The 11,268-nt window shown below is 35.9% G+C and overlaps 2 protein-coding genes across 16 annotated transcripts in view; one reads left to right on the top strand and one right to left on the bottom strand.

Annotated features, from left to right (window-relative positions):
• Positions 1-6,255, top strand: part of LOC108763648 (carcinine transporter) — a 14,711-nt gene extending 8,456 nt beyond the window's left edge. For 13 of the 14 annotated variants that reach the window (XM_018511470.1, XM_018511464.1, XM_018511472.1 and 10 more), the window contains 8 exons: positions 1,103-1,298; positions 2,041-2,299; positions 3,253-3,445; positions 3,875-3,980; positions 4,066-4,169; positions 5,070-5,284; positions 5,372-5,547; positions 5,985-6,209. In XM_018511470.1, coding sequence (XP_018366972.1) covers positions 1,103-1,298; positions 2,041-2,299; positions 3,253-3,445; positions 3,875-3,980; positions 4,066-4,169; positions 5,070-5,284; positions 5,372-5,547; positions 5,985-6,209 — 1,474 coding nt within the window. Of the gene's footprint in view, positions 1-1,102; positions 1,299-2,040; positions 2,300-3,252; positions 3,446-3,874; positions 3,981-4,065; positions 4,170-5,069; positions 5,285-5,371; positions 5,548-5,984 lie in introns of all 14 variants that reach the window. The other variant, XM_018511458.1, reaches the window with a different exon arrangement.
• Positions 6,256-6,423: 168 nt separating this feature from the next.
• LOC108763646 (carcinine transporter) overlaps positions 6,424-11,268 on the bottom strand; it is a 48,985-nt gene continuing 44,140 nt past the window's right edge. Inside the window, exons 4-11 of one of the 2 annotated variants that reach the window (XM_018511456.1) lie at positions 10,402-10,660; positions 9,975-10,167; positions 9,159-9,377; positions 8,869-9,083; positions 8,217-8,392; positions 7,934-8,106; positions 7,693-7,778; positions 6,424-7,509 (exon numbers count right to left, since the gene is read on the bottom strand). In XM_018511456.1, the coding sequence (XP_018366958.1) occupies positions 7,487-7,509; positions 7,693-7,778; positions 7,934-8,106; positions 8,217-8,392; positions 8,869-9,083; positions 9,159-9,377; positions 9,975-10,167; positions 10,402-10,660 (1,344 nt within the window). In that variant the 3' untranslated portion in view covers positions 6,424-7,486. Of the gene's footprint in view, positions 7,596-7,692; positions 7,779-7,933; positions 8,107-8,216; positions 8,393-8,868; positions 9,084-9,158; positions 9,378-9,974; positions 10,168-10,401; positions 10,661-11,268 lie in introns of both variants that reach the window. The other variant, XM_018511457.1, reaches the window with a different exon arrangement.

Below are 11,268 nucleotides of genomic sequence, written 5' to 3'. Positions count from 1 at the left end.
TAAAATATTTTTTTCCCGGGGAAGCAATAAATAAATTAAATTAACGGTCAGTAATCGAGCTACAATATTTCAGATTATGTCAATTAAAATTTATTATTAAATTAAACAAAGTACGTTTCGGAACTCGCAGGTCAAAAAATCTTTAATAAATTTAAATAATACCAACAATTATAATTACCAACGCAACATAGTTACGCGTGGTAACGATTTTTGTGATTGAATTCTTTAATAAAATCGTCACAAAAAAACGATGAAACAAGGTGATTCTTGTGTTTGAAACGTTTTTCTATTGTTGCAGAAGTGTAATGGTTTTTACAGATTTTTACGACTTTTCCATTGACGAGTCCCTGTTCTCAATTATATGATTTGTCCATTGATTGGTAATCGATGGTCAACAAAATCTTCGTTAACAAGTCTAGTGATCATTCACAATCAAAATCACAGACTTCTAAGTAGACTGCCAACTTCGCCTCTATCTTTGAAGACAACACTGGGCAGCGACATATTTGAGTTCTCTTACTCACACATGTATAAATTATATGGATAAATTCACACAATACTCACAGACAGGACGCATACATACGCATATGGAAACTAAATAAGGACAGTTTGGAATCAGGTTTATCTCTTTTTATCGCATTCAGTCAGCAATCTATTTATTTAAGCCTGTAGTCAAAATATAAATTATAATGTTGTGTTAGAACAAAAGGGATCTTAATACTGAGTGTCTTATTGTGGTCAATCGAATTTCATTTGAATTGATGCGTTGACGACAATAAGACCCTCAATTTATATTTTGACTACGAATGATCACTAGACTTTCGCTCGTTAACGAAGATTTTATTGACCATCAATTCTTTTCATCGTTTGTGACAATTTGATTATAGATTTCAATCACAAAAATTATTACACACGTAATTATGCTGTGTTGATAATTATTATTATAAATAATGTATAAATCTATAATTTATAAAAAAATTTTGGATTATGGAACAAAATTGTTTTATAAGTAGCCTCAAAATTTCTTTTTCCCTTCGCAAGCATGTCATTATCTTCTTATCTATAAAAATATATTTCGTACATTAGAAATCAATATTTTCAGAGTGGAGATTGGCGTACCAAGGTCACAGAATTATCCGTACTACGACCAATGCCATCGAAGGGATTTGGATTTCTTCGCTCTTGTAAATCATAGGAAAGACAATCGCTCGATCGAATGGAAGGCAAACAAAACCGTGTATTGCAACCAATGGGAATACAATTTCACGCAGATCCCTTATGCTAGCATAGCGGCTGAGGTGAAGTATCCTTGAGTGCGTCATTGTATGTATAAAATATGTGGAAGACACGAAGAGAAAATCAAGATTCACGAGTACTCTTGTGAAACTGTTGTGCGATTAACTGAGATTACAAACGTTCTTTCCCGTAATTCCAATTGTAATCCATTGCAGAACGATAATACGTGAATAATCAACGAGAGACAAAGAAATAAAAGATAAAAATAAATTTTGCATAACTTAAGTAACTCTCATAAACGCAGAAATGTAGCAAACGTTGCATTTCTTACGTAATTTCAATTTACGTTATCTACTGCAAAACAATAAAACCCGATGAGAGACGAAGGAATAGTAAAAACTCAGTAAACACTCATTAAAAGTAATATAACATCAATGCGTTATAACTACACTCTCAGCAATATAAATGAAATATAATACATATTGTAACAGATGCATTGTAAAATTATATTGGGCGTCGGTGCAGATAAAGCAGCTTTACAACTGTTACAAGATTTTTTAATGTGATTAGTTTTGCCCAGTTTCTCACTATCTAAATATATAAAACTAATTCAAACTAATCATATTAAAGAATTTTATAACAGTTGTAAAACTGCTTACTCTGCTACGCAACCATTAATGTCATGTTATTTTTAGTTGTTTACTAAATAAGATAAAAATAAACGTTTTGCGTAACTCCCGTAAATGTAGAAACATGGTACACATTGTATTTCTCACGCACTGATTCTGGACCCTTTGTGATTAGCTAGATTGGGTATGTGACCAAGAATACTTCATATCGACGGCACAGTCGATCTTCTTCTGCGGTTCCATCGTTGGTGGCTTGCTCTTCGGATGGGTCGCCGATCACAGAGGCCGGATCCCTGCTTTGATGCTCTGCAACGGCATCGGACTTCTGGCTTCGATCGCAACTGCGAGCGCGAATACTTTCTGGTCCTTCGCAGTTTGTAGATTTCTCACTGGTCTGGCTTTCGACAATTGCATCAACATCCCACTGATTATCGGTGAGCGATCAACAAGAAATAATCAGCTGCGCGACGATGATAAACCAGCGACTACCAGCGCGAGTTCTTCAATTGACTGCCGCTTTTCTGCTTTCTGCTTTTCTGTCTAGGTCTAAACCCACCTTAAGACTCGCTTTTTCATTCTTTAATTAACTTGTGTTTAGACTTCATCTGATAATGATGTAAAAATTGTAAACAAAATTTTTCTAGTTATAGTTTAATCACTAAACTGATAATTTTGTAGTGAGTACAAAACGTCGGGCATTATTAACTTTTTTATAATAGTAATTGTTATATAATGGTTTTAAAATTATCGTTGCAATACTATTAGATTAATGATTAATCGTAGCTAGTAGAAAAACACAATTTTTTTTAAGTTATCATTTAAATGAAATTAAATCTAAACCACAAATTAATCAGAAAAACTATACCTGAATAAGAGAGAATTCTGTTCTGATATCTTCAAAATTACATGCAAAGATACGCGGCAGTTTTCATTTTTTAAAAACGTCTTACATAAATCTGGACTATGGGTCTTTATGGTAATAATGTGCGCACGTGTCCGTATATAGTTCACATTATAATGAATGGTATTAAGTGTAGACTGCAAAAAAAATTGCCTGAGATGAAAGATGTAATTGTGTTAGATCTGTTTTATGAATATTTATGGGCGCAAATATTACGGCGCGCAACTCATTTTCTACGTAATTATATCGCTAGTTGTTTTGCGTAAGCTATTAATTGCACGTCTTCTTCTTTTTTTTTTCTTATTTTTAGTCTCTTTGGCAGAGACGTGATGGTTTCTTCTCCAGATACAAGAAACATATAGTTTTTTAAGTGCCGATTCCGAAAGACTGTTAGAAGAGGTCGCATGCTATTTTTCTATCTATTAAATTGAATATTCCGATACTTATCTTATTTTGGTTAATGAATCGAATCCTGAATCTCGCCAGTGCTCGAGTATATGGCCGTGAAGAGGCGAACCCTTGTCGTTAATGCTGCATTCGGCATATACTTCGCCGCTGGAAGCACAGTTCTGCCATGGATTGCGTACTATGTCGCGAATTGGAGATTCTTCGCCTATGTTAGCGCAATCCCGATGATGAGCGTCTTCATCACGCCATGGATTCTTCCCGAAAGCGCTCGGTAAATAAATATGATACGAATAATCAGTTTATTCCATTCAACCTTTTAAATCTCACACAAATTCAACTTCCATTATAAATATATAATAATTATTTATATAACTTTGTAATCAAAGCATTGCGGAAAAGGATTTCATATCTCTCCGATTGGAATCGAATAAACGTTTAAATGAGAATAAAGGAACTAACGCGAGTGCGGCGCAGTAATCAAAGAGCAATTAATTTTGCAAATTATATATATTTTAATTATAAATCAAATTTTATCAAAATGAGATTTACTATCCTTAAACGCAGCGCTGCAATTTCTAAAGATTCATATCGCTCTTAGAAATTCATGCAATTGTAAGTTCGTCATTGTTAGCTTCACTGTTATCCGTTCTGCGTTCTCCGAACTTTCCGCTGAAATATAGAACACTGTTTTGCTATTAAGATGGTTCGTCGCCAACGGCAGAATAGATAAAATGCTGCAGAAGCTGCGGCGGATAGCGAAGATCAACAAGAAGTACCCTGACATGCGCATCTTCGAGGTCTTCGTCGTAAGTAAGATTGATAATGAGACGTAAAGCTGGTACGTGAGTCTGCGACACAAATCGCGCATCATCCACCTTATCGTATTTACAGAGAAACTTGACCGCGACTGATACCCAGAGGGAAAGCGCGACCATCTTCGATATTCTGAAATCACCACGTCTAGCAAAGAATACCATTCTACTAATCTTCTTTTGGTAAGATGCAACTTCATTTCTCCTTTTCGTTTCATTGTCTTCTTCTTTATAAATTTTATTAAATAAAATATTTTTTTATCATAATATGAATACACAACAAGTAGGAAATAAAGGCGTTAAATAAGCTAGATCTTTAATGCCTAAATAATTCGGTGTAAATTTATATATTCATATCTAATCTTGTGTAATAAACTATACGCCAAATTTAATTTTCTGTCTTGAAACATAATTCTAACAGAACTGAAGTACAGTAATATCATAAATTAAATTGACGGGCAATTTAATAATATATTGGTACTCATAGACATCTTAGAAAGATCTTAATAATCTGATGCTGATAAACATCTTGAAATCTGTAAATAACTTTATTGCAAAAAAATATCTTAACTTTCTTCTTTATTTGATATATTTTTCTTGATTTCGCAGAATATTAATTTTTGAAGGTATCATATCTTCATCTCTCGCGAGGAGATATATTTTAACGCAGTTTCTATTTTCGGAAATACATGGAAAAGTTTTACCGAAGTAAAAATTTAGCTAGATATAGATTTAAAAATAATTTGTTCGATCATTAAAATAATGATGTAGAAAACTCAAGCATGATTAACAATGCTGTATAAAGTTTTGACATTCTAACAACCAGCTTGAGTCCTACTTGATTATTTTGATAGTCCAACAAAATTATTTTCGGATCCGTATCCACCTAAATTCTTAGATGCTTCAGAAAAATCGTTCTTTCGTGTAGTTTCAAAGTTTGACGAGGAGTATCAGATCTCATCCGCTAAATTTATACTGCATTGCTACTTCAAGAGCGGACGCTATATTCCACTTTCCACTTTAATGCATTAGATACGTCGCGTACGACGACGAAGTTACGGATGTACTTTTGGTACTTTCTAGGTCCTTGACGGTGATAGCTTTCGACGGCCACGTATACTCCCTCAAGCTGATCCCGAGTTCGGTGTTTGTGTCCTTCTCCCTCGCCTGTTCGACCGAACTGCCGGCCGGGCTGTTGCTGACGTTGCTATTGGACCGCTGGGGTCGCCGATTCTGCGGATTTATCACCCTGGCCATGACTTGCCTTTTCAGCTTCGCCGAACTGCTGTTACAGTCGAGTGAGCACATACACACGGGCTTTCAAATAAAATCAAGCGGTCCGCAATCGCGCCACAATCTCTCATCTCATGCGTTTTATTGTTCAGTCGCAGCGAAGCTGACGATGTCGGTGCTCTCGCGATTTTGCCTGAATATGGCAGCCAATGTGGGCCTTCAGTACGCCGCCGAGCTGCTGCCGACTCCCATTAGGACGCAAGGTGTTGCATTGATTCACATTTTTGGCATTATTGCCCATTCCATTGCGCCATATGTGGTGGATAGTGTAAGTCAGCTTTCGTATTCTTCAGTTATGAATAAAGCATGTTATAGAATTCTGACGCAACAACTGTTCCATTATATGCATATTCATGTAATTAATAGTATTATTAGAAAACGGTTATTACATATTATATAATTATGGAATTTTTTATATTAAAAATATATTCTATTATAAATTTTTATAACTATATTATTTGTATTAAAATGCAGGAGATGAAATGATTAAAAAAATTGATTCAATTTATACTTTGACGGGCGAATATTAAATATCCTACCGCATATCATGTCGCGTTTATTTTCAATTTAATTTGTGCTTAAATCGTACATATATCGTCAATGTAAAATAAATATTGATAGAAATACTGACCTTCCATTGAAGACAAAAATACAAGTTCCATTCGCGTCGCTCGGTATTTAGTCAATTAATTGAAATTGTTTCAGGCCAAGATTTGGTACGGGCTGCCGATGATGATCATCAGCATCGTGTCATTTGCAGCCGCTGCCCTAATATTGTTCCTACCGGAAACACTCGGTCGCGATCTCCCGCAGACTCTACGTCAGGGAGAGGACTTCGGCAAGGAACAAAGCTTCTGGACGCTACCCTGCTGCGATGCTACCCGACCGCGTTCGAATCGACAACGATATTATCATTCAACCGAATTATAGTCTTTTTAATTTTTGTTACATAAGACCTCGGCATAACCGTCGAGAAAATATAAATTAAAAGAAAGAAAGAATCTTGCGCGTTGCGCGGTACGTAATAATATAAGTAATTAAGATTTGTACGATTAATAAAATTTATTAATAAAATTAATAAAATTCAAAGATAAGATTGGAATGATCTTCCAGTCGAGGAGTATTTTTTGGGAGGATTTATTTTTGAAAGTAAATGCATTATAACAAAGTTTTATAAGAAGTCAAAATAACTCGTCCTTTTATTTTACTGTTACTAGATCACCTTTAGATGGCAATGAGTGAAGTGGTATTAACATCTTTCGATTTACAAAATAATTTCCGTATTAGGCAGTGAAAGATGAAAAATATGTGTCTATGCGATGAACGTCGTGCCGTATATACATTATAAATTATCTAAAATCTACTTACATACATACATAATTAATTCGTTTGCTATCGTCATTAGTAACTTCGCAACAATTCTTGATGATACATCAAAAAAGCGAAGACAGTCCTTTTATTTATTCATTTATCTAGTCCATTGTATTCTTCCAAGAGTGTACAACAAAGCAACCCTTATATTTATATCTCACATACAGAAAATCAGTTGTCTTGTATGTACCGTAGCTCAAAGACGTCGAGACATTGTTCTTTAGAAAGACAAGGAACAAAGGAATGGACCCTTTGTAATTTTTAATTCCGGTGAGTTTGTAGCAAACGAGTATATGAATATCTACATGTACACGATATTCACGTTTACTCGCGAGTAAACAAAACATGGCATTTGGCACATTAGGTTTTACTTTGTATAACGTAAAAAATTGGATTCGTTGATATTAGACCGATCTCGATCCTCGTGATACGGAGAAGTTAGTTCGCTCTTCAGTCTCGCTAGAATTACGCTTAATGAAATAGCTTTGTACACACTGATGCATCCCAGAAAAGAGCGACGAGTCGAAAGTCAAAGTCGCGTCGCAAGGAAACGATTCAGAAAAGCAATCTGGCACTCTCGAGACAGTCACATCGACTTCGAAGTTGCGCATTTACGTTCGTGTTCGTGTCCATCCAAGCGTGCACTTCATTGGATACATGGATGCAATTGTATTTCGCATTCTTACTTAGTTTTTGTGTTCCACTCCACCATTGAGCGTTACCGCACTTGACGTGTCCATCGTGTGATATGTTTAACACATAAAATCACACACGCAAACGACTTGATCGCGATATTTACAACAAAAAGATTTGTTAAATTATCATATGAACAGTCGTTATAATCTTGTACAGTCGATAGTTTGAATACTGCCGTGATGGAAAGCCGCGTTCGTCATGCCTTCCTTATTTTTCTCCTTCCTCAAGGATTTCTTTAATTTCGGAGTTCTGCAACAATTTCGAAGATAAAGAGATAAAACAAAACTATTACAAGATAAAAATACGAAGAACCTCGAAGAATATTTTTATCTTGTACAGTCGATAGTTTGAATACTGCCGTGATGGAAAGCCGCGTTCGTCATGCCTTCCTTCTTTTTCTCCTTCCTCAAGGATTTCTTTAATTTCGGAGTTCTGCAACAATTTCGGAGGTAAAGAGATAAAACAAAATTATTACAAGATAAAAATACGAAGAACCTCGATATTTCTTTTTATCTGAATCCAACGCGAAAGAGATAAAACTTAAGAAGGAAGGGAGGAAAGGGAGAAAGAGAGAGAGGATAACTTACGAGGATATGCAGGGAATCCACCAAAAGCTTTGATCCATGCCAAAGTCGTTACCCTCTTGCAGAGTTTCGGGCAAATCCTGGTCCAAGGTTTCAGGTAGCGCTAGCGTTAAGAACGCATCGAAAAATGATAAGAGACCAAGAACTATCAATGGTAAATTTTGGTTAACATCAGCCTAAAAAAAATAATGATCATTAACTTAATTAATCGACCTGGCCACTGGATTCCATTAATTACGGTATCGTGTACAGATATAAGATCTCGCGGATTTTCGTGATACTTTACCAGATAAATCACATAAGGTCCGACGATGTGAGCGATGTAGCCAATAATGTGAATTAGAGACACACCTTGCGCCCGCACTACGGTCGGCAACATCTCGGCCGCGTATTGGAAACCGATATTCGCGGCGATATTGACACCGAGGCGCGCCAAAATCGCCATAGTGACGGTTAGTGTACCTGAAACACCGCGGATCATGTAAATGTAACACGTTACAAGCTCTATTTGCTAGTCGCATTCACCAGTCATTCCGCCTCAATCCTCCTTCATTTTATAAATTTGTACAATTTTATTCTCGGCCCTTTATCAAAATATTTTGTTTATTATCGTATGTCTTTTATATTCGTGTATATTTAAAATCGTTTCTACTTAATATTAGCCGCTATATGAACCTGATGCCAGCTGTAATTCCCAAGGAAAAATAAGAAGCTATTGATCCATGCTAGTTTGCGATCCAAAGAAACTTAAATCACAGACCGACAAAGTCAAAGATCTCATATTTTCGCGTGTTCTCGTTTTATTTTTTATATCTGTTTGCAATCTAAAACAATTTTCCTGTATTGTTCTGACGAAGACGGATAAATCTGATGATGACAAGACTATAACTATAAATTGATCTAACATCGTAAGATTCGTGAGTGATAATGTAACTTACCGACGGGAGTGCCAATGGCGATCAAAGAGAATATGCCGCATATGAACATAGAAGCGAAACCCATCCATCGTCTACCCCATCTATCAAGGAAAAGTGCCAGCAGAATCGCCGCCGGAAGCTCGGTCATCGCGGCTATGGAGAACGACGTGAACACATCGGGGTGCAACAGCTTCATGTTCCAAACGTGTCCGTCGAACACCAGGATGATCAACAGCCTGAAAACGATTGTTCGATCAATAGTCGTTTCAAACGAGGGTAAATAGATCGAATCTAATCTCTCCGACACTCACCAGTAAATAACAAGCATGACAGTGATGCGAGCCAGTCGGGGCAACTTGAAGAGGTGCAGGACCGTGTACTGATTGTGCGATTGATCCTTCTCGATTATATTCTTGCAACTTTTTTCAAATGCCTCGAACACCTCCTGCTTGACTTCCTTACCATTGACCTTCGCGAATTTCTTTAACATCCCGATCGCCTTGTCAATGTTACCGCTCATGATGTACCACCTAAGAAACAGAATAAGTCAAAACTGTTATGTATCTATCAGCGTCTACACATATATGCATTTTGTAGCATATAAATAATAATTTTATTTCATAGAAGATAACTTATATTACAAATTCATGCAGACGTTCTGTGTTTTATTTATATTTTCTTTCTTTTTTTGTCGATATGTCCCTCGTTGCAGTGCGGCGAGTCACTCTCTTACTTACAAATTTCTTTTAAAAAATAAATCTCATGTATTTTCTGATTGCTATATAGATATTGTTATTTCGACAATTACTTTAATGGATTCCACTTTGGATCTTGCAATCCACGAGTGACTGGCTATTTAATTACTCTGCGAGGGATGTGAACCATTACTCGATCTATGTTCGCTGAAGACGACTCCAAAGTGAGTCGAATATTTGTATGCAGTGATTTTGTAATTATATAAATTCTTAATCTTATAATTATAATTACTTCAAAATTGTATTTTTTTGCGCCTTATGACCTGCATTTATACTTTCATTGGACTGTTTTGGTCTATTGTTTTTTATTGAGAGTCTAATATTTTTAATTTATTACAAATTCAATATAAGATAATAAGAATAGACAAGTACCGTGCACTTTCTGGAACAAGCCACGGGCCGAGGAAAGCGACGATCATCGGGAATGCGGTGACAACGCTTAAAATTCTCCAATCTGCGATCCAATATGCAATCCATGGCAAGAGACTAGCGGCGGCCGCAAAATAAATCCCAAAGGACATGTTTGCTACCAGAGTTCGATACTTTGGACCGACATACTCGATCACTGCGATCAAAGTTATCATTAATAATGATGACTGAAGTATCACAATAATAATTTTCATCCATATATAGAAAATTCTACTTCAGAATTCAAATCGGAAATTTAAATCATTTTTAATCAAAGCTATTTATCAATAATAAAAATACCTATTCGTATCTCCTTAATAAGCTGCTTGATTTGGACAGAAAATTCATTTAAGTTTTTCATAATTTTTCATTCGATCGTGACGATACGTACCGATAATGAAGAGTACGTTGAAGCAATTGTCGAACGATGCACCGACAATCAGCCTTGCGACGCAAAAGGACCAAAAACTATTGCAGAAGGCCGTCGCGATGGAGGCGAAGAAACCTACTGCGTTGCAAGACACTAACGCTGGGATTCTGCCGTAATGATCAGCAATGTAACCGAATATCAAGCCACCGATAATGCTGCCAACGAAGAAGGCTGACTGAGCCGCGGAACCGAGGAAAGTCTTGTCGCAAACCCATTCGAGCTGACGAAATGATACACATTGTTATAATCGCGAAAAGATTACCTACTGTTATTAATAATACTGTCACGACATTTATTTATCAGAATTTGTAGGTGGATCCCTTATAGAAATTCAATTTTTTATATTGGCCAATTACTATTGAAAATTACTTATTTTGAGTATTAACCTTTTTCTTTCTGAAAGTTTTAGAGTAAACTTTGAGAAGAGTGAAATCTCAATCTTAAAGATTAAAAATTGAGCCGCTTTTTATCAAAATTGATTAAATTTCTGAAATCTGTTACGATTTTGGCACGGACAATCGATACTACTATTATATTTTTTATATTGGCCAATTACTATTGAAAATTACTTATTTTGAGTATTAACCTTTTTCTTTCTAAAAGTTTTAGAGTAAACTTTGAAGAGTGAAATCTCAATCTTAAAGATTAAAAATCGAGCCGCTTTTTATCAAAATTGATTCAATTTCTGAAATCTGTTACGATTTTGGCACGGACAATCGATACTACTATTGCGTGGCCTATTTCAATGCGCTAATAGCACCATCGTTCAATCTGTTTATGCATGAAGTCGTGCAATCATGGCACGAGAATCGCTATGAAAAAAAAGAA

This window comes from Trachymyrmex cornetzi, unplaced genomic scaffold, assembly GCF_001594075.2.
Source record: "Trachymyrmex cornetzi isolate Tcor2-1 unplaced genomic scaffold, Tcor1.1 scaffold372, whole genome shotgun sequence".
Lineage (NCBI taxonomy): Eukaryota > Metazoa > Arthropoda > Insecta > Hymenoptera > Formicidae > Trachymyrmex > Trachymyrmex cornetzi.
Note: the sequence above shows the minus strand (reverse complement) of the source record. Positions and strands in the feature narration are given on the sequence as shown.